General features: G+C 42.2%; 2 protein-coding genes across 5 annotated transcripts in view; one reads left to right on the top strand and one right to left on the bottom strand.

Annotated features, from left to right (window-relative positions):
- SYTL3 (synaptotagmin like 3) overlaps positions 1-10,199 on the bottom strand; it is a 66,330-nt gene extending 56,131 nt beyond the window's left edge. For all 3 annotated transcript variants that reach the window (XM_073337808.2, XM_073337809.2, XM_073337811.2), the window contains exon 1: positions 9,959-10,199. The gene's annotated coding sequence lies outside the window, so the exon portion shown is untranslated. The remainder of the gene's footprint in view (positions 1-9,958) is intronic.
- Positions 10,200-12,921: 2,722 nt separating this feature from the next.
- On the top strand, positions 12,922-20,869 carry DYNLT1 (dynein light chain Tctex-type 1). Of its 2 annotated transcripts, XM_073337806.2 has the most exons (5): positions 12,924-13,040; positions 17,287-17,328; positions 18,893-19,016; positions 19,945-20,022; positions 20,434-20,868. In XM_073337806.2, the coding sequence occupies exons 1-5, from the start codon at positions 13,014-13,016 to the stop codon at positions 20,502-20,504; spliced, it is 342 nt and encodes a 113-aa protein (XP_073193907.1). In that variant the 5' UTR covers positions 12,924-13,013; the 3' UTR covers positions 20,505-20,868. The 2 variants fall into 2 exon arrangements, with proteins under 2 accessions (XP_073193908.1, XP_073193907.1); XM_073337807.2 differs by lacking the exon at positions 17,287-17,328 and having other exon boundaries at positions 12,922-13,040; positions 20,434-20,869.
- The last annotated feature ends 393 nt before the right edge of the window (positions 20,870-21,262 follow it).

Here is a 21,262-nt window from a genome sequence, read left to right as displayed (position 1 = left end):
TTAAACAACAAACCAAATGAATGAGCAAGGAACAAAACTTTAATAAAACAAACTGGAGAGCATCTCTGGTGATCTACACACAGCCATGTGGTGTTCCCAACCACTGCCTCAAGGGCACATCTCCAAATTCCTATGTTCATAATACTGTCCCTTATGAGGGAGCGTCTCTAAATTATAATCTTCTACAAACATATCTCTATATCTTCCCTGTTAAAGAAAAACAAATTAACTCATATATAACAGCTAACAACTATCTAAAAACACATGCATTAAATTCTAAACCCATCTACTATATTTCCATAAACCCAGTTTGTCAACTACCTAGAGAGGACAGATTACTAGCACATCACTCTCCAGTGAGTCTTTACCACTCACTTTTCCCAAGTAACCTTACTCCAGGCAGGTTAGCAAGTCTCTATGAGTCTTCCAGGAAGTTTAATTTCACACTCTGATCTTCTGAGGATCAGCCTTTCATTAGAGTCTGAGTTGTTCACTTGTTCTTTGACAGTTGCTCCTTTGTGCATCAATGACAAAGGATCAGTCACATGGGAAATGCCAGAGTCCACATCAGCTGTCAATGTTGTGGAACCTTCTGGGATTAATCATACATCCCTTCAATTATGTCAAAATGTGTCCACCTGGTCTGTCTCGACTACATAAAACCTTGGATGCAGCTGTTCTTTAATGGCACCCCTTTGGCCCCAAGTATCAGAGGTGTGATTCCTCAGGCACACTCTATCACCTGGGTTAAGAGATGGGAGATCACAGGCCCTTTTGTCAAAATAATATTTCCACTTCCACTTCTGATTTCCTTTCATCTTCTGTACGGTTGCACTGTTATGAGATTTCAGCAGGTCATCAGTAATTGGTAAATTAGATCTGATCTTTCTTGCCATTAACAACTGAGCTAGAGAAAAGCCATTCTCCAGGGGTGTAGTTTGGTAACCAATAGTGCTTTATACAAATCACCCCCCACCGTCAAAAGTCTTTTTCATAAGATTCTTTACTGTCTCTATAAACATTTCCTAAAGTCCATTTGATTGGGATTTTCATCACAAAACATCAAATCCAAATTATCCCCAATCTCTGGCAAATTGCCTAAAATCTGCACTGAAAAATTGCGGCCCATTATTACTAAAGACTTCATCTGGAATTCCATGTTTGGAGAAGATTCTCTTCAAGCTGGCTATCACTAATTTATTATTAGTACTGTGCAGTGTGCAAATTTCTGGATACAGAGAATAATAATCTGTGACTATTAAATAATCCTTTGATTGTCAGGGAAATATATCAGTACCAACCTTCTTATAAAGCCTTTGTGGAACTGGATGCATTTGACTTTTCTGCATTTGAGATCTGCAGCATTTTGCAAAATGATTATTTCCCCCACATTTATGACAATATCCTAAAGGCAATACACTGTTTCTGACCTGTGACAGGTTCGGTCTGAGAGAACCCCTTGGGACTGTCACCTGATGTGCTGAAATTACCTCTGAGCCCATTTTCCCTGAGGGCTTGGAACTCCAGAACCCTGTCTTGTTGAGCCAGACACGCTAGTCTACTGCAACAGAGACCCAGGTCTGAACCACACCCCCAAAGCTGCAGGCTTTAACTGAAAACCACTTAGCAGGTTACCTATCTCCAGCATCCAGACACCCAATTCCCAATGAGATTCAAACCCCAATAAATCTGTTTTACTCTGTATAAAGCTTATAGGATAAACTCATGAATTATCTGCCCTCTATAATACTGATAGAGAGATATGCACAGCTGTTTGCTCCCCCAGGTATTAATCACTTACTCTGGGTTTGTTAATAAACAAAAGTGATTTTATTAAGTATAAAAATAGGATTCAAGTGGTTTCAAGTAATAACAGACAGAACAAAGTAAGTTCCCAAGCAAAATAAAACAAAACATGCAAGTCTAAGCCTAATAGATTTAAGAAACTGAATACAGGTAAATCTCACCCTCAGAGATGTTCCAATAAGCTTCTTTCACAAACTAGACTCCTTCTTAGTCTGGGCCCAATCCTTTCCCCGGTACAGTTCTTGTTAGTTCCAGCTCAGATGGTAACTAGGGGTTTTCTCATGACTGGCAGCCCCCTTTGTTCTGTTCCACACTCTTTTATAGCTTTGGCACAAGGTGGGAATCCTTTGTCTCTCTCTGAGTTCCCACCCTTCCTTCTAAATGGAAAAGTACCAGGTTTAAGATGGATTCCAGTATCATGTGACATTATTCACTGGCTGGAATCCACGTATACAGGAAGGCTTACAAGTAAACAGAGCCATTTACAACCAATTGTCCTAGTTAATGGGAGCCATCAAGATTCCAAGCCACCATTAATGGCCCACACTTTGCATAGTTACAATAGAGTAATACTTCATATTTCTAGCTTCAGATACAAGAATGATACATTCATACCAATAGGATGAACACACTTAGTAGATTATAAGCTTTGCAATGATACCTTACAAGAGACCTTTTGCAGAAAGCATATTCCAGTTACATTATATTTATACTCATAAGCATATTTCCATAAACATATGGAATGCAACATCACAGGGCCATACTGTGATCCACAGCTTCCTTATGAGCATCTGTAACCAGTCTTCCCCGTAGCAATGGTTTTCACAGCGAGTAGTTCCACTCTGATTTGACCTATTCTGGCTCTATTCTTTTGCACTTAGTACATGGATAACCCTTTCTGATGAATTCTGCTCTTTGGTTTGTTGTTTCACAGTTTCTGCTGCCCTGCATATTTGGAGAGCTTTTTCTAATGTTAAGTCTCCTTCAGGTAGCAGTCTCTCTCTTAACACATAGTCTTTAATGCTAAAAATGAGTCTATTTCTGACCAGAGACTCTGTTGGCTCACCAAAGTCACAGGTTTTACTGAGTTTCCTTAATTTTGTGACATATTGCTCGATGGTGTCATCAGTTTTTTCATGCATGTAAAAAAAGTGTCTCTCTTAAATGTTTCATTCCTTTTTGGCATGCAATTTTCTCAAGTTTAGTCAGTATCTTGCTCATCTTCATGCTTTCACCTTCTTCAAACATAAAGTTGTTATAAATATCCAATGCTTCCTCCCCAACAACATACAAAAAGATTGATGATTTCACTTTATCATTTTTTTCTCTGCCCTGATGGCTGCTAAATAAATTCAAATCTCTGTCTGATATTTTTTTCAGTTCTCTGCAACATTGCCTGACAATTGCAGACTGGATGGAGGTTGCAACATGTCCATTTTTGGCTTTTTCCCCCCTTCTTAAGCTAGTCAAGTTCTACTGTGATCATCAAATACAAGCAAAAGCCTCTGTGCCCGGTGCTCAACGTGTTTCTCTCGTGCCTCCCTTTGTCTCTGCTTTCAGTTGCAAACTCAGGAGTAAACTTCAAAATCACTGCACTTCCCTTATCTTTCAACTCTTCTGACACCATGTAACTATCTTTGGATTCATTAAACAGCAAACCAAATGAATGAGAAAGGAATAAAACTTTAACAAAACAAACTAGACAGCATAATTGGTGAACTGCAGCACACAGCCATGGCATGCGATATTCCCAACCCTCACCTCCAGGGCACATCTCCAAATTCCTGTGTTCATAATACTATCCCTTACGAAGGAGTGTCTCTAAATTATCATATTCTACAAACATATCTCTACAGGTATTAAATACACGGCGCCAGATCTTTCACTAGTATAGATGGGTGTAGCTTTATTGAAATTAATGAAATTACACTAATTTACATGAGCTGAAGATCTGACTCATTATCTGTATGTTTTGTTTCAAGTATCAGAGAGTCCACATTGCCAATTTATTTGCGCATATCTACAGCTATTTTATTTTTTTATATGTGTGTTTTACATCCAAACTGTCAAGGATGGGCAGCAGCCATCACAGGCTGGGGGAGACTGTGCCTCCCCAAACAGCAAGGCGTGGCCCCACTCATGCTCTGCCCCCAGCCCCTCCCTCCTGCTTCCTGCTCCACTGCCATGGCTGGAGTCCAGCCTCCCTCTGGGGAGGGACTTGGGCCGCATCGCCATCCCGGTGCTCCGGGGCTGCGGGGGGGAGCTAGCCTGGGACGGGTGCCGGTGGCTGTGGTGGGGGCTCTGGTGGAGGGGGTGCGGAAGAGGCAGGGCCTTGGCTGGAAGGGGTGGGGCTGGAGACTAGCCTCCCACCAGCTGGCAGTTCATGCACCACCCATGCTGTCAGGCTAACTCAACTTTATCCACCTAATTTTGCAAAAGAAGGCAGGAGGAGATGCTGCTTTTTATATCCAGACAGTAGCTTTGTATATGCTCCTCCTTTTGCGTTCTTTTGATAAAATCCTTTGATGACAAAAAACTGACAGATTTTCACATAGAAAACTGTTAAAGAAAAAAAAGATATAACATGAATTTCCGGTGGAAACAGAGGAGGCAAAGATATGAATAATCGTATTTTATTTCCTCACCAATTACATTTTCACAGGAAGTTACTAAAACACATTGAAAGCCACAGCAATTATGAATTCTCACAACATAGACCATTTTCAAAGACATGTACAACCACGCTCAAGTTGATCTTTCACTACAGTCATTTCTTTAAGGCTCTGCTCTTTTGGAGTCTGATCCTGCCAGGTACTGAGTCCCTCTTAAGTGGTGCTGAGAGGCCTCAACTCCCACTGAAGTGAGGAGGCATGCAGCACCACACAGCATCAGGCCCCCAGAGAATCTGTGAGCAGTGCCTTCTATTTCTCTAGGATTGATTTGAAAAGCTAATATTGTTACAATGTCCTCAATAAATCTGAAGGCAAAATTCTGAGGCATGTCATTTGGAGACTAGCAAATTCCACAGAAGTGATTAGCAGTGGGACGAAGCAAAACCCATCTCAAAGGGTTAATATTAATACATGGCTAATAAGAGCAACACCTACAGTTAGCAAATAAATAAATGAATAGTTATGTTATTTCCCATCCCCTCCATATTCTTAAAAACAAAATGGTTTTCCCCCGGGTCTACAAAATGCCACACACAGAATGAAAGATTTCGGGCCCATTTTGTGAAACAGCTTTTTGACAGCAGCTATTTCTGAACAGTACATAACAAGCTGATAATGGGAAGTATAGAGAATCCTTTTTAGAGATTCACAGAATAGTTTATTTGTACACAAATAGTGATATTTTCAAGGATTTGTATTTGTACAAATACAAAATAATAATCGGCCAAATTCTGGCTAAATTCCCGTTTAAGTACATGGGAGTTTCGCCTGAATAAAGACGGAGGCCCAGATCCTCAGGGGTATTTAGGCTCCTAATTTTTCCACTGATTTCCCTGCAAGTTGGGAGCTAGATACCTTTGTAGATCTGGGCCTCAGCAAACACTTGAATAAAGACATTCGGAGATGGCCCAAAATAAGTACTTAGAATACCACCATTCAGCAACAATGGATTTGCTGCTGCTACTCAGATTCTGTGCACAGTAAAAATAAAAAATAAAATGGGGCAATTGTACATTCAGTTCTGATCTCCTGAGATATAAATTATAACATCTGGCAACATTTAAAACATACAGAACCAAACTATGGCTAGGTCTGATTGGGGGTCAAACTGAGAAGAAAGGGCCCAGAATCATTTCCCTCCCCATGCCCCTATGCAGGTGTCAGCCACAGTCCCAGTTCTTGCATTCTGAGAAGTTCTGGAGAGTCTAGTGCAGTGGTAGCACCAGATTTCCCAAAAGGGATCAGGGCTAGGGATGCATGGCCAAGCTGAATTAGCACGGAGGGAGTGCCTGTTGCACCTAGCCCAGTGAGCCAAAATGCCTCTGGTGACTCCCACTGCTATGCGACCCCACCCCACAAATACAGACTGTGGCTTAAAAGCCACAACACAGCCAATAGCTTTACACAGCTTGGATGGAGGTTGGCTTGAATCATAAAAATGTAGGACTTCAAGAATTTATATAGTCCATCCCCCTGTGCTGAGACAGTACTATGAACACCTTGACCATCCCTGACAGATGTTTGTCTAATCTGTGCTTAAAAACCTCCTGTGATGAAGATTCCACAACTTCTCTTGGTAGCCTCTTCCAGTGTATATGTATAGTTGAAAAGCTTTTCTTAATATCTAACCTAAATCACCGTTGCTGCTGACTAAGCCCATTACTTCTTGTCCTACCTTCAATGGACATGCAGAACAATTGATCACCTCTTTAGAACAGCTCTTAACATATTTGAAGACTGTTATCAGGTCCCCCCCAGTCTTCTTTTTTCTAAGACTAAATATACACGGTTTTTAAATTTTTATAAAATCTGTATTGTGTTATACTTTGACTATTTTTCCCTACTCGTGAAAAGACAGAGTCAGGCAATCTTTGTTGCTCTGGCAATTTTCTTGTTTTTTGTTGTTCAATTATGTGTAATCAAGGTCTGAATGAGCTCTCCCCTGACATCTGGTGATCAGCAGGGGAATAGGACTTCTGAAGCCAATCTTGTTTGCATGGACACACCCACTCGGTCTAGCTGTGCAGCATGACCCCAGAGAGAGATGAGCCCCTCCAAACACCACAGTGGACAGAGCCCGGGAGCTCTGAGCCCACCCCCCAGAGGGTCAGGTGTGGCACAGGAAGTATAAAGGCCCGACCCCAGAGCTCACTGAGAGAGCAGCCGCTCGGGAAACCAGACGCCTCTAGCCTATCTCCCAGTTGAGAAGCCCCAGCGACCTGCGGCAAATTCAAGGGCTGGCTGAGCCTGCCCCAGGCCAGCTACCCAGAGGAGTGGCCGAGCCTGCCCTGCACCAGGGATCCTGAGGAACTCACGGTGTTGGTCCCCCCTGAGGACACCACCCTGATCCATGTACCTCAAGACGGGGAGTCCAGAAGTAGCCCGGGGGCAGCTGACCCGAGTCTGGCTGTAGCACTGCCAGAACCCATATCAGTGTGTTGCGGCCAGGATCCCCACTGACGCAGTGGTGGGTCTTCTGCTGCTGCAGAAATAACTGAGCACTGAAAGCTGTGTTAAGTGGTGGGACCTCAAGACATCTCAGAGGGTGTGGTGGAGCAGTGAGCAAGTGGCTGTGGGAACAAGAAAGCTGTCTTCTCCCCACAAAGGTGAAAGATGAACTCATGCAAAATCACCTCTGAACGCTGGGTCTCCACTGACCAAGGACAACAACTGCAAGTGGAGTGTGACGGAGGGAGGGGGACATTAAAGGAACTTTTGTTGATGGACTTAAGAACCTGAGACAGAAGACACTGCCCAATGTACTCTGGGATGGGTGTTTTGCTCATGGTCTTATGCTTATGAATCCTGCTTGTGCCATTTTCCCAAGATAATGCTGTGTTACTTTCCCCCTTTATATTAAAAGTTTCTTATCTACACACAGACTCTGTGCTTCTCGGAGGGGAAGTATTGCCTCGTAGAGGTGCCCAAGAGGTGGTGTGTACTTTTCCTAGGTTATTGGGTGGGGACTTGAGCAAGTTTTGTGTTGTATTGTTAAAAAGGAACCCCCAGATCAGCAGTTCTCAAACTTTGTTGCACCGTGACCCCCTTCTGACAACAAAAATTAATACATGACCCCAGGAGGGGGGACCGAAGCCTGAGCCTGCCCAAGTCCTGCCACTCTGGGCGTGAGGGCCCAAGCTGAAGCCCCAGGCCTCAGCAAGTCTAACACCAGCCCTGGCGACCCCATTAAAATGAGGTCGTGACCCACTTTGGGGTCCCGAACCACAGTTTGAGAACCGCTGCTCTAGATATTGCACCCAGCCCTGTAACTTCCGACTCCACCTGGAAGAAGGGTTACATACCTAATTTTCTATAAATGTTCTAAGCTAGTTTAGAATCACAGTTAGGGAGTTTAGAGGGTAAACAAAGTGCCCTTACGGGGGCAAAGCTTCATGCCTCACAATCACCAGATTTTGTAATTATTTTGCAGATGTGGTCAAATTGGATGGAACAGGTGATTAATTTTGTAACAGTAGAGAAGAGCTTTTGAATCACTGAAGTTACCTGCATCAGACCTATTCTTAGGAGAAATCAAGAAATGATATTTTTAATAACGACTGTTCCTCAGGAGTCACAGGAAAAAAAAAATCTTACAAAATCTTCAGATACCTTCCTTCATTACATGCCTTCTGGGAAAATCCATCTAGCTAGCTTAGAGTTTTATACTGCCCTCATCATTATAATGCTTGAGCACCTTCTGTGTAGACTCAATAGCAAGGTTCCTAATAAACTTCATGGTTCCTCTCACTTTTTAGGGTATAAACACTTTGATTAAGATAGGGTTATGGTTTTGTTTGTTTGATTTGTTAATTTTGAGGCCGGGGGACTTTCCAGGAGCATTCCTAAACTTGTGTGAGGAAATGATACAGGGCCAATGTACACAGCTCTATGCCTTTCTCCTTTGCAGCATCCAGTGCTGGGTTCAGACGACGGAATCTTTGGAGCACTCTGAGCTCTGGCAATTTTGAGCTGGAGAGCAGCACATTGGTAGCAGTAGGGAAGCTGTCACAATTTAGAGCAGCCCAGAATCCAGGAGGTCCAAATGTCTATAATATGATAGAGCTAGGTCTCATCCGCTTTCACAGAATGCTTTTTGGAATGCACATGCCCTATGAACTCGGCTATGCGGTCCACAGCCATCACTCTAACAACTAAACCACATTCTGATCACAAAGTCAGGAACAGAGCCAGAAATACTGATTCCCAGTATTCCACTGCTCTACCACATATAGTTGCCATTTTGTCACAGACAAAGGGTGTATCATGTTCCTGTCTATGGACTGGTCCACCTAAAAGATAACAACTTAGTTCTGCTACATTACTCCATTAGCCCAAGAGGACTGCAGTGTGGATCTGGAAGTTCTGCGTACAACCTTTGCTGATGACCAGCCATTCAGGAAAATATAATATATGCTCACATAATTACAGGCTATAGCATAATGTATACATACAAGTGGGCACGATTAAGTTTGCATGAGTAACTTTACTTCTGCCATTTCTTAATCTTTCAGTATTTGACTTTGCAACTTTACCCTTCTCTTAAGGTTGCTTGTTTGCATGTAACATATATAAAGACTCTCTCTTAAATTACTACTTGTTTGGGGGCTGGATGCCGCTAGGCACTGCTAATAAACCAGAGATCTTTTTGCTAATAGGTCACCAGTCTGAACTCAGACAAGCTCAGTAGGAGTAAAAATTGGGGTCTTTCTAAATTAAAATCCTCAGATGAAAGGCAAAGTATTTTATTATCATCTTTATTATTATTTATAATAAACAACACCTAAATATTGTGGTGATATATGAGATAATAGTATATGATTGTATATTAACATTTTTGTTTAATTTTAAATTACTCAGATATTTTCATTGTGAGATCTATGAATAAAATTTCCAATTCCTATAGCCACATTTATTTTTTGGTTTTGGTTGTGACACTGAATCAAATACATACAAAATAATCTGTGAAAATGAGGTCCTGATTTGAGATAATTTGACTATTAGATCCATTAATTTAAAAGAGAGACGTGGCATATCTATAATAGAAATTCAGAGTGATGCTATTTCCTGGAAAAAAACATGCAAATCACAAATGCTAATGGACTTTATGGCAGTTGCCTCTCATACAAATACCAATCAAATTAATTAATTAGAACTCACTTGACAAGCAGAATTATGAAAAAAAATTTGCACTATCGGACTGCAACATTTTAATTTTCATGTAGATATAGAATGTTTTCCCATAACAATGTCTTTTGTGTTGTAAAAGGAAATATTTTGCTTGCACTTGTCTCTTGTAGTATTAATATCATCCTACCCAAGTTTATCTAGTAAAAGAGATTACTTCACAACAAATCACTTCCAGTTCAAGTTCCAGCTCCAAGTCTTTCCACAAATCCTTTAAAAACTAAGCAACATTGTTTAAGCAAAAAATCCATTTCTCCTTGCTGTGTTAGATAAAACAGATTGAAAATATCCCTTACCTTTTCAGCTGCCACAGAAGAAAGAGATGTGGAAGTGAACTGTTGGAGATTGAGGAGGTCACTTCTTCTTTACTGAAAAAAATTGATTTTCTCCCCACTCTTTTCCTTCCTGCAAGGGCCAAAATTGGAGTAAAACATCTGTAGAGGGTGATCCTGTGGCAGCCAACAAGGACCTGGCTCAGGGGATGGTTGCTACTGCTGCCACAGGCTCCAAAACACTGCTGTTCCTGGGAGCAAAGCAGAGACTAGTGATCAAACGGAAGTTATTAGCTTCTTTAAAATTTTAAAAAGAGGTTTCACCGTGTGAAAATGCAATGCTGTATTAATCAAAATGTGCTTACGGCCTCCAAGCCACCCACAGGAAGCGTAGTGGCTATGCTTTCTTAGACTTCCGAATGATTTTGCTTTCTGAAGAATAGATTTGCAAAAACTGCAAACCTCAACCTCCCCAGAGAGACTGAAAAACGCTGGTAAAGTGAGCAGGCCCTTTACTGGAAACAAGATAGCCTGGTTTCCTTTCCAGTCAGCTGCAGATCACAAAGCATGACAGACAGATAGACAATATGAACTTTCCTGAATGAACACCTATGAAAAGTAGAAATGAACCTTGTTGCGGTCCAAATACAAGACAGCACAAAGCTTTAAGCAAGCAAGCAGGCTGGTCTGCCAACGGGCTGCTCCTGTCAGCTTTCCACCCTCTCCTTTATTCTCTCTCCCCCCCCGCGCATTACATTCTCCAACAGATAAAAGGAATACACTGGCTTTGTTTAACATTCTTATTTACCAATTTCTATCTACCGCATTCCTTGCTCTCGGGTCTTGAGCCCAGTCCTGGGAGGCTTCCCACAGTTCATGTCATCTGGGCGAGATTCCAAGGTTCATGCCCTTGAGAGGAGCCGTGTGTGCACTGCTCCTACACAACACTCCGGGTGTGCCCTGAATGTTGCCAAGTGCATGAACCTTGCATGAATGCTACAGAACCTAACTCACCAAGAATGAGTCTGGAATCAGATGCAAATCAAAAATTCATGGATGTCTGGATTGGGGATTCCAGTCCAACCAGTTACAGAGATAGGCGGAGTATCTGCACCCAAACTTCTTCAGATTCTGGGAGGGGGTATTGAGCCTCTTTTTCCAGGTCAAGCTCATCTCTAGTTTAAAGAAGCAGTTATTTCTGGGTCAAACACAACATATAAAATAGGACAACAGGGTTCTTTTTATTTCTTAGATCTCTTGAAAAATGGCATTATCAGTACAAAGTCTATAAAGCATTGCCATCCACATGGCAAAATGAAGCAGCTCGTGTGACTCTTTAATTGCATAGCTCTACTAACCCAATAGGTTCAAATAGCTTGTGCTTAACTTTAAGCATGTCAGTAGTCTCACTTAGGTAACAAGAACTGCTCTTGTGCATAAAGATAAGCCCATGAGGAACTATTTGCAGGATTTGGGCCTTCGTCTTTACTACAGGGACCTTTGTCTTTACTCCGGTGACGTTCTTATTGGAGTAAAGACTTATTGGCAGTCCTGCCATCCAACCTTAAACATTAAAAAATGAGTCGGGTCCCCCAAAATAATGATAGTTATTTTTAATTTCATGATTTTTAAGACAAATGTTGGATTCTTTTTGTCTTTTGGTTTTTGAGCCTGTAAGATCCACTCGGGTCATGTTTTCAAGCTTTCCTCAACAGCCATGAAGACCAGACACATTCCCCCACCCCCCCTTTTTTTTTAAAATGAAAGCTGAGATTCTCATGTGGGAGACTTGAGATGAAATCACAAGAGTTGACATCTCTGGATCTGTTATGATTCCATCATATCTCAGCATCTTCCATCCAAAGCCTCTGATGTGCTTTATCAACATAAAAACTCACACCACCTCTGGGGGGAAAACTACTTGGGCACCCCTGGCAGGATTTGAGGCCAGACACAAAGGGCCAAGTTGCACGGGGTGTAAACCAGAGAACAATCAGCACAGATGTGTTTGGGGATAAGTCACAATGGGGAGAACTCCAAACGCATCTCACTAAGACCAACCTTGCCACCAGGGCCCGCTGGATTTTTTAAAAAAACTTTTCATTAAGGCAAAGTTACCACCCGTCTGTTACTATTCCGGGCTCCGGACCAGGGTAGCAGTCACAGAACCGGGATCCGGCTCGCCGGCTGAGGAGCCCCCCCGCCACCTCCGAGCACACTAGAAGGGGCGACCACATTGCTAAAAAGCTGGCCCCTCCGTGGCACCGCCCTGGCGGAGATCCGTGGAGGGAGAGTTTCTCCCAGGCCAGGCCGCGCATTACTGCCCCACTCCTGCAGCCGGGGCCCGGGCAATGCAGAGTCCTGCGGCTGGCGGGAGCTGCGCCAGCTGCCGGGCGGGCCGGCCGGGGCCAGCCCGGGCGCATGGCCAACGGGTCCCGGGAGCGGGCGGCGAGGCTCGCGCCACGCCTTGGCAGACCCAGCCCAGCTGGGCCCACCCACTGCCGGGCCTATGGGTAACTCAGGAGGGGGTCCGGGTTCCCGTGGAAACCGCCAACGACGCCCCCTTGTCACGTGGGAGGCGTTGGGCGGGGCCAAGCGCTGACTGACTGCTGTCACGAGGCGAGGCTGTGGGGTGGGGAGGAAACGGCGCCTTTCCGGGCACCAGCGTATCCCAGCATGCACCGCCCTGCCTGTTGCTATAGCTGGGGAAAGGCGCCTAAAAGAGCAGGCTCGATGCCGCAGGCACCAGGACGAGCTGCAAACTGGGAGGGGGTGGAGGCGTCGGATGCGCCGGCGCAAAAGGAGCCACTCGAGAATGGCGGAGGCAGGTGTCGGAGAACAGAATGAGGTTGAACGCGCAGGCGCACTATAAGCAGGGCTCCGAGCCGCAGAAGGGTGTGAGGTAACTGAGAGCGTTGCGCCGCCGCGGTTGGAGCGGCGGGGACGTCAGTGGGCGGGGTGGGTGCGCAGGCGCGGCGCGAGCGGCCCGCGGTTGGCGGAGAGGTTATCAGGGGGGCGGGGCCGCGGTGTTTCCTGCAGGCTGGCGGCGTGAGCGGCTGCGGTCCGGGCCGGAGGAAAGATGGACGAATTGCAGTCGGGGGAGGAGGTAACAGCTCGGGCAGCGATCCCGGCGAGGAGCCTTCTAGGGGCGCAGGGATCCCCTGTTCGCATCGCTGCCGCCCTTCCCCGACACACACGGTGGTTGGGGGCGGGCGGGCGGTGTTGCTAGGAGACCCACCCTCCGCGCTCCTGGGCTGCTCCGGGAGAGGGGGCGAGCTAAGCGTCCGGGGGCAGGGGGAGCCTCGCGCGTTCCCGGAATCCCCAACGGCCGGAGCGTGCCCGAGCTCCAAACGGCCTTCCCCTGGCTCGTGCCTTGCCCGTGTCGCGGGGGGCGGGGCTGCTGCAGCCCCGGGGCGTAACGCCCAGTGCCCCCCTCCTCGGGGCTTGTGACTCCCGGGCAGGGGGAGCCGAGCCTTTGTGTTCTCCATGTGGCCGCGCGGTGCTGCTGCCGCCGCTGCCGGTTGCTTGCAGGGGCAGGGTGCCATTTGATTAGCGAGTACGACACATCCAAGGACTAATAAGTTGGCGTCCTTGTGGCACCTTAGAAACTAACCCATTTATTTGGGCATAAGCTTCCGTGGCCTAAAACCCGCTTCATCAACCTGTCACCAAGGAATAACGTCTCCCAGAACCGCATGCCCGCTGTGGGGTTTTGATAACCTCACAAAGCAAGTGAATGAAGCTTGATTAATCCAAGTCTTAACATAGAATTCAAGCTTTAACTCTTTGCACATGAATGGTCATTGAAATATCTCACGAAGCAATATTCCCACACCCTGTCCCTAGGTCACTTTTGTGTCTCTGTATCTTGGGTACCCCTTTATCTTTCAGCCTCCTTCTATGCCCATATTATTTTCTTCTATCCTGAAAGTTTCTCTTTGAACACTCTTTTGTAGGCTATGACAGAGAAATATCGTAATAGACATTTTTCTGACATAACTACTGAACAATAGACTCCTGTCATTATATGAACTTCATGATTGCGTTAAGTGCACAGAAATGTCACAGAGCATAGAAGCTTGAGCACAAAAGCAAGGGCACGCTGAATTAAGCCAGATAAACCTCGTAATTGTGCCTCAGTTTTGCAGCACACAGATATTTTCTTGCATTTCAGGTGAACGAGCCCCTGATGGCATGGCTAATGTGATTAGGTCCTAAAATGGTGTCACTTGAATAAATATGTGGACAGAGTTGGCATCACGCTTTGTTGCAAGGATAGGTTTCTGGGTTAGTGTTTTTGTTGTGTGGTAATTCCACCATGATTTCAACAATTTCCATCCCACCATCAACCTCAGCCTAGAACAATCCACACAAGAAGTCCATTTCCTGGACACTACTGTGCTAGTAAGCGATGGTCATGTAAACACCACCCTATACCGGAAACCTGCTATACTTACCTACATGCCTCCAGCTTCCATCCAGGACACATCACGTGATCCATTGTCTACAGCCAAGCTCTAAGATACAACTGCATTTGCTCCAATCCCTCAGACAGAGACAAGCACCTATAAGATCTCTATCAAGCATTCTTAAAATGACAATACCCACCTGTTGAAGTGAAAAGACAGATTGACAGAGCCAGAAGAATACCCAGAAGTCACCTACTACAGGACAGGCCCAACAAAGAAAATAACAGAACGCCACTAGCTGTCACCTTCAGTGCCCAACTAAAACCTCTCCAGCGAATCATCAAAGATTTACAACCTATCCTGAAAAATGATCCCTTACTCTCACAGATCTTGGGAGACAGACCAGTACTCGCTTACAGACAGCCCCCCAACCTGAAGCAAATACTCACCAGCAACCACACAACAGAACCACTAACCCAGAGCCCGATGCCAGCTCTGTCCACATAGTATTCAAGTGACACCATCATAGGACCTAATCACATTAGCCATGCCATCAGGGGCTCGTTCATCTGCACATCTACCAATGTGAGATATGCCATCATGTGCCAGTAATGCCCCTCTGCCATGTACATTGGCCAAACCGGACAGTCTCTACGCAAAAGAATAAATGGACACAAATCTGACATTAGGAATCATAACCCTCAAAAACCGGTAGGAGAACACTTCAACCTCTTTGGCTACTTGGTAAAAGATTTAAGGGTGGCAATTTTGCAACAGAAAAGCTTCAAAAACAGACTCCAGCTAGAACCTGCTGAGCTTGAATTAATATGCAAACTAGATACCATTAACTTGGGTTTGAATAGAGACTGGGAGTGGCTGGGTCATTACACATATTGAATCCATTTCCTTAAGCTAAGTATCCTCACACCTTCTGGTCAGCTGTCTAAATGGGCCATCTTGATTATCACTACAAAAGTTTTTTTGTTTTTTTTTCCGCCTGCTGATAATAGCTCATCTTAACTAATTAGCCTCTCACAGTTTGTATGGTAACTTCCAACTGTGTGTGTGTGTGTATGTGTGTGTGTATATATATATATATATATACACATACACACAATCTTACTATATGTTCCATTCTATGCATCCGATGAAGTGATCTGTAGCTCACGAAAGCTTTTGCTCTAATAAATTAGTTAGTCTCTAAGGTGCCACAAGTACTCCTGTTTTTGCGGATACAGACTAACACGGCTGCTATTTTGAAACCTGTATTATAACTTGTGACTACCATACCTGAATCAATGATCGTTTGGTTTACACATTAGCGCTGTCCAAGAGACCACCAGTTCAGTAAACTTTGTATTTGTTACCAAGACTTGTTTTTTAAGAAGTACTGATTCTGTGAAGATTTGTACACACAGACTATCAATTGTCTTCCCCTTTACCATTTCATATGGGAGAAACATATAATTTTATAAGCCTCCGATATCAGGAAATGTGACTGTAACATAATGGTCATGTTTGTTTAAATATTCTAGAACCTTTTCTTTTTTCAAATGCCAAAGGAAGTCCAGTATGAAAGCGTTAATGATAAGACTGAGAATCTAAATGTACAAGTCAAGAAGGTCAAAATTATGGATTCTACAGCAGAAGTAACTTAGTTTCATTACACATACACAAAGGTACAAATTTAGCAGTTTTCTGTTGGGACACCACATTAACAGAATCCATCAACCAGAAAGCTGGCTTTCTTATTTTTTAATGAAGATTACATTGCCACCATTCCCCCTTTTCTTCCCCTCCCCTGTTTTTATTAATTATTCAGGACAGAGGAACTGATCCATTTTCATTCATAAAACATAATCTCATGTCAAGGGTTGACTACAGGCTCTTTGGTCTCTAAAGATATTTTGCAAGGGTCAGGTGGAATAAAACAATACTGTAACAAGTAAGGAATAAAGACACTTACAGTTCCATTTTATCAAGGAGAAACACATTATCCAGTTGCGCATATACACACATGGCCAGTTTGACCGTGTCACTTTCCTGTTCTGCACCCACTCAGCAAACTTGATCTTGATGTTCTTTCTCAGGCAAAACTTCAATTTTACCAAGCTCAGTCATTTTACTATTACCCTAAGTATCTTCATTCCAATTTTTCATGTTTTCTCCATCAGTAGTCACATCAGATTGTAAGCTGTTTGGAGCAGAGGTTATTTCATGTGTATACAGAGTCTAGCATTACTTGTGCCCTAATAGGAGCCTTGATACTACCACGATACAAACAACCTGGACTTCCAAGCAGAACTGCAAACGTTTAAAAAAGTTGTGGGGAGCCAGGAGACAGCTACCTACATGAAAGGGAACTTCAACAGAATAGTAAAGGTGGAGTGGGGATGGACACGTCCCCCTCCCCGTAAGGTTGCATCTGTGCTGTCTGCTTTTAACCTTTGTGTCTAACTGTAAATTGTAGTCTTAGATTTGAGTATATGTACTCAAGGACTGAGTTACTCAAGAAATCATAACTCCCTTTTCCTGGCTTGTTGAAAGTCTTGATTGTTGCATTGTATAGGCATAGTTAGTATCATGCCACTGTCCTCCAAAAAGAATGGAACTGCTCAAAATAGAACTAATATGCTGAATTTTATTGTAAAAATGAAATAAGTCAGTTAAAATCTTACTTAATTCCATGCTAATCCAAGTGATAAGAAATATTTTATTAGCAATGAGTAGGCAAAGTACTGATTCAATCCAGTGAGAAGCCTAATTAAATGTAAACGAGAAAGTTGATTTATGTCTGACAGACTAACCGTCTAAATTATCCTAAAAAATGTACTTACTAGCTAAATTTCCACTAGTGAAACTTGTACTCGCAACTAGAAACTGGCTCTGAAACATTTAAAAGTATTAATTTATTTAAAATTCTACCTCTGAATTTTTCTGTAGACTTCTTTTGTTATTGATGAAGTGAGTAACATCGTTAAAGAGGTAAGAAGTTACCAAATGTCGTCTTGTCATGTGAAAATGTAACCTTGTATGCCCTATATTTGTGTTATGTTATTTTCTCTCAATAGTTTCTTTGTGTACAAAAAAATCTTCCAACCAATACATTGATTAGTATTAGAAATAGATATTACTTAGGTTATTCAGTATTCTATTAAGACTGATACCAGTTAATAATAGTCTGTTTGAAAAATCTATTTAAGTATTGTTATGAACTTAAAATATATTTGATATTTAGAGTATGTTCCTCTTCTAGTGTGAACCTGCCTTTCCTCATATTAATTCCTAGATGGTGGAAATTACATGAATAAAGTGAAACTTGCGCAGAAGGGCGTAAGCTCCATTTAAAACTCTTAGCATAAAGAGCTTTGCACAGGCCCTCTGCACAAACAGAAATTTCACTTGAATGTCTCACCTTTCAGGATTTTTTTCCTCAGAGATAATGTATGAGCTACATATTTGATTTAGACACTTTAAAGTGTATTTGAGATAAATGCCCTGTAGTTGCAAGTTGCTAAGAAACGTGCATCTTGTCTACAAATCTTCAGAGGCGTTTGTTTGTGGCAACCACCTTTCCTGTTGTAGAAATTCAATGAAATGGCAAGTAGATGGGATTATGACACATTGGAGAGTTTATTTGGTTACTGTACAATAAAACAAAGTTACAGATTAATGTAGTCCTAATTAAGTGGAGTTACTGTCAATGAATTGTGCCCATTTAACATGTCTCTTACAAATTTTGGAAGGCCCCTTTCATATACTGTATATTTTTTTCCTACACACTAAGTGAATTAGTTCTTTGTTTTTATTTTTTTAAGGAAGCAAACTAAAGCTTCTGTAAGAAAAGTGCATGACCTAAAAATACCCATTTCAGCCATAAAAAGTGTGTGCCTCCTTACTTTGAAAATGTACACCATTGGGTACAAGTGAGAATCAGTACCTATAAGTAGTAGAATTTCTTCATACTTGCTTTTCTTAAATAATCTTCAGTCACATGGTCTGTCTTATTTTACTACACCAATAGCAAGAATTTTTTTTTAAATCCTGTTACTTCTGATCAAGACTACTTCAAAGTTTAAGCACAGTTTAAATTCTACTTTCAGACCCAGCTCTCTGCACAGTCATACAGCAGTACCAAACATGTATGTGTGAATATCTATGCTTGTGATTCCAAATGTTTCCAGTCACTGTAGTTCTGTTGCAAATGCAAGTAACACTTGTAGTTCATAATGCATATTTGGGATTCTGCATTAGGGGTTTGAGAAAAGCAGGAATACAAATTAAAATCAAAGGCTAAGGTAAAACCATTGACATCATCATGCTAACAAAGAGCAAATCATTTGGAGTGCTTTGTTCTTAAATAGTAGGTATGTGGCAAAAGTATTTCTAATGTATACCACTGCTACAGACTCTGGCATCTTCGGTGCTAGTTAACTTGGGGTTCTCCATAAACTGAATTCCAATGTGTTAAAAACATGAAGCACTTAGTTAAAATTAGAGGTCTAAGCTGGACAGTGGCAACAGATATATTTCTGTTTGTCACTTTTAGGCTATAGAAAGTGCAATAGGTGGCAATGCCTATCAACACAGCAAAGTGAACCAGTGGACTACAAGTGTGGTAGAACAAACTTTAAGTCAACTTACAAAGCTGGGAAAACCTTTCAAGTATATTGGTAAGTTTGTGCTGCTATATTGGCTTTATTGACTATACCAGAAGACTGAAATGTAAGCAGTCTATTAGTGAGATTTATTTAAAGATGAATGCAAAACTTTTCATAAAAACTTTACTCCTAAACTAGTAACTATATTTTAGTTATAAACTATGAATATACAGTCAAACTATAAAATAAGCTTTATTTACTTGTTAAGTATTTAGCATCAGTCTGTGGAAGATTAAACAGTCTGGCACTAGTATCTTGCATGCTGTTGATTTTGCTGCGTTTGCCCCCAAGAAGAAGTAGGAATATTGTTCCCCTTTCAGGAGGGGGGCTGGGAGGAGTGAAACATAGATTAAGTGACTTGCCCAGCATTCCACAGGAAGTATGTGGCAGAATGGGGGAAGAATCCCCATCTCTTGTCACATTTCACTGCCTTAACCACAAGACCATCCTTCCTATTACAGGTTATAGGCTTATTTATTTGTATTACCATAGTGCCTATGAGTCCCAGTCCTGGACCATGACCCCATTGTGCTAGGTACTGTACAAATCGGGGGGGAAAAGCCTTTCCCTGTCCCAAAGATCTTTGTCTGTCTTGAGCTGTTTGGGGGTTTTATGTAGATGATGGCCAGGGCTGACTTTTTTGGGACACCTTTGAAGTGTCCGTGTTAGCACCTTAGCTTTTTCTTGCTTTGTTTTTTAGTGCTTTATTATGTTGTACCATTTGACATGTAAGGGTCTGCATCTTTTTGCCAGGAAGTTTTTACAGTAAATTGCATTCATGTGGATATTGTATGTAGTGAATTTGAGTTCATAGACATAGGGGACTGATAACACAAATGCTAGTTTAATGCTAAAACTAGGCACTGATGTAAGCTGTGTTGATGATGATGATAATAGTCAATTTGGTTCTCTAATGGAAGCTTCCTTTGTGTGTTAACAGTGACCTGTGTGATTATGCAAAAAAATGGTGCTGGCCTTCACACAGCAAGCTCTTGTTTCTGGGATAACACCTGTGATGGTACAGAAGCGACTTAATTTTCTTTCTTAAAAATAGCAACTTTTCATAAATATTCTCATGCTAGAACTTGTTTTTATTTTCAAGATTCTGTTGCCTTTGTCAGTCTTATCTGAGATAATCTTAAACTACTGTTTTAGAGCAGCGTGGTACGGATTAAACTGCCTTTGGGGGAAAGGAGGGGCAAAAGTCTCCAAAGCAGGAGGCTTATAAATTTATTTTGATACATGTGAAGTTAGCAGCTGATTTTTTTTTTTTTTTTTTAAAATGCACAGCTTAACTACTGAGACAGCTTCACTCTTTCTTGATTAAAAAGTGAAACTTTCAAATTCTATTTTTAATATAGATGCCTGATCATGATATGGGGAAGCATGCATAACTTCTTGGTTTTAAATACTTTCTCTTCTGCTGTAGGAAACTGCACTGTGAGATGGGAGAATAAGACTATGTACTGTATTATCAGTGTCTTTGGACTTGCAATATAATTGCCTTGGAACTGCTCAGCCTTCTACGGAGTCTCTTCTTCAGCACTTCCATTTCATAATCTGTTCAAACTGAATACACTTTTTTGTTTTAATGTACTTTTTTTATGTAGTTCTTTCAAATGTAGAAATGTGAAAACACTAGTCATATGCTGTTACAAGGACTACACATTTGATCTTTATTGCACCAGTGTTGCTAGGCTGTCTTAACATTTCAAGGGCTTCTCAAGGTGCTAATAAAAAAAAACAAAAAAACCCTGAAACCTGCTGCAATGTAAAGGTTTCTTTAGCTTTATTCTCTGAAACTAATTTAAATAAGAATTTTCACACTTTGTACTTTTTGGTTAGCATTAAATTATTGAAGTTCATAACTTTGTGTGACTCTTCTATTGAATTCAACTGTTTTTTGGGTTTTTTTGGTAGGGGAAGTTGAAGGGAATAACGTTTCATTCTTTTCAATAACTACTTGTTTTCAAGGTGTATGTCATACTTAATCTCTGATGTAGACAATCTGCCTATGCTGAAGTGTATGCAGAATTGCAAAAATCTTATTTGAGACAACATGCTTGAAATGCCACCATGGTAAAGACTAAGTGAACAAAGGCACAGTCTAAAAAGATTATCTGATCTTCTCTCTGCTGCATTGAACACTGGTCCCAAGAATGCATTTCTTTGATATAGTAATTCAGTAATTTTGTGACCACGTTCTGCACCATTTGTGTTAAACAGGAGGGCTCAAGAAGATCTGAGGCATCTACTAT

Source organism: Lepidochelys kempii, chromosome 3, assembly GCF_965140285.1.
Source record: "Lepidochelys kempii isolate rLepKem1 chromosome 3, rLepKem1.hap1, whole genome shotgun sequence".
Lineage (NCBI taxonomy): Eukaryota > Metazoa > Chordata > Testudines > Cheloniidae > Lepidochelys > Lepidochelys kempii.
The sequence above is the reverse complement of the archived record's forward strand: the minus strand, read 5'-3'. Positions and strand labels throughout refer to the sequence as shown.

Bases quoted from the DNA above. Each gene is read 5' to 3' on its own strand.
- DYNLT1 (XM_073337806.2), top strand. From the start codon at position 13,014: ATGGACGAATTGCAGTCGGGGGAGGAG. The intron at 17,329-18,892 runs GTAAGAAGTTAC...TGTCACTTTTAG, and splicing joins TGAGTAACATCGTTAAAGAG to GCTATAGAAAGTGCAATAGG. The intron at 19,017-19,944 runs GTAAGTTTGTGC...GTGTGTTAACAG, and splicing joins AAAACCTTTCAAGTATATTG to TGACCTGTGTGATTATGCAA.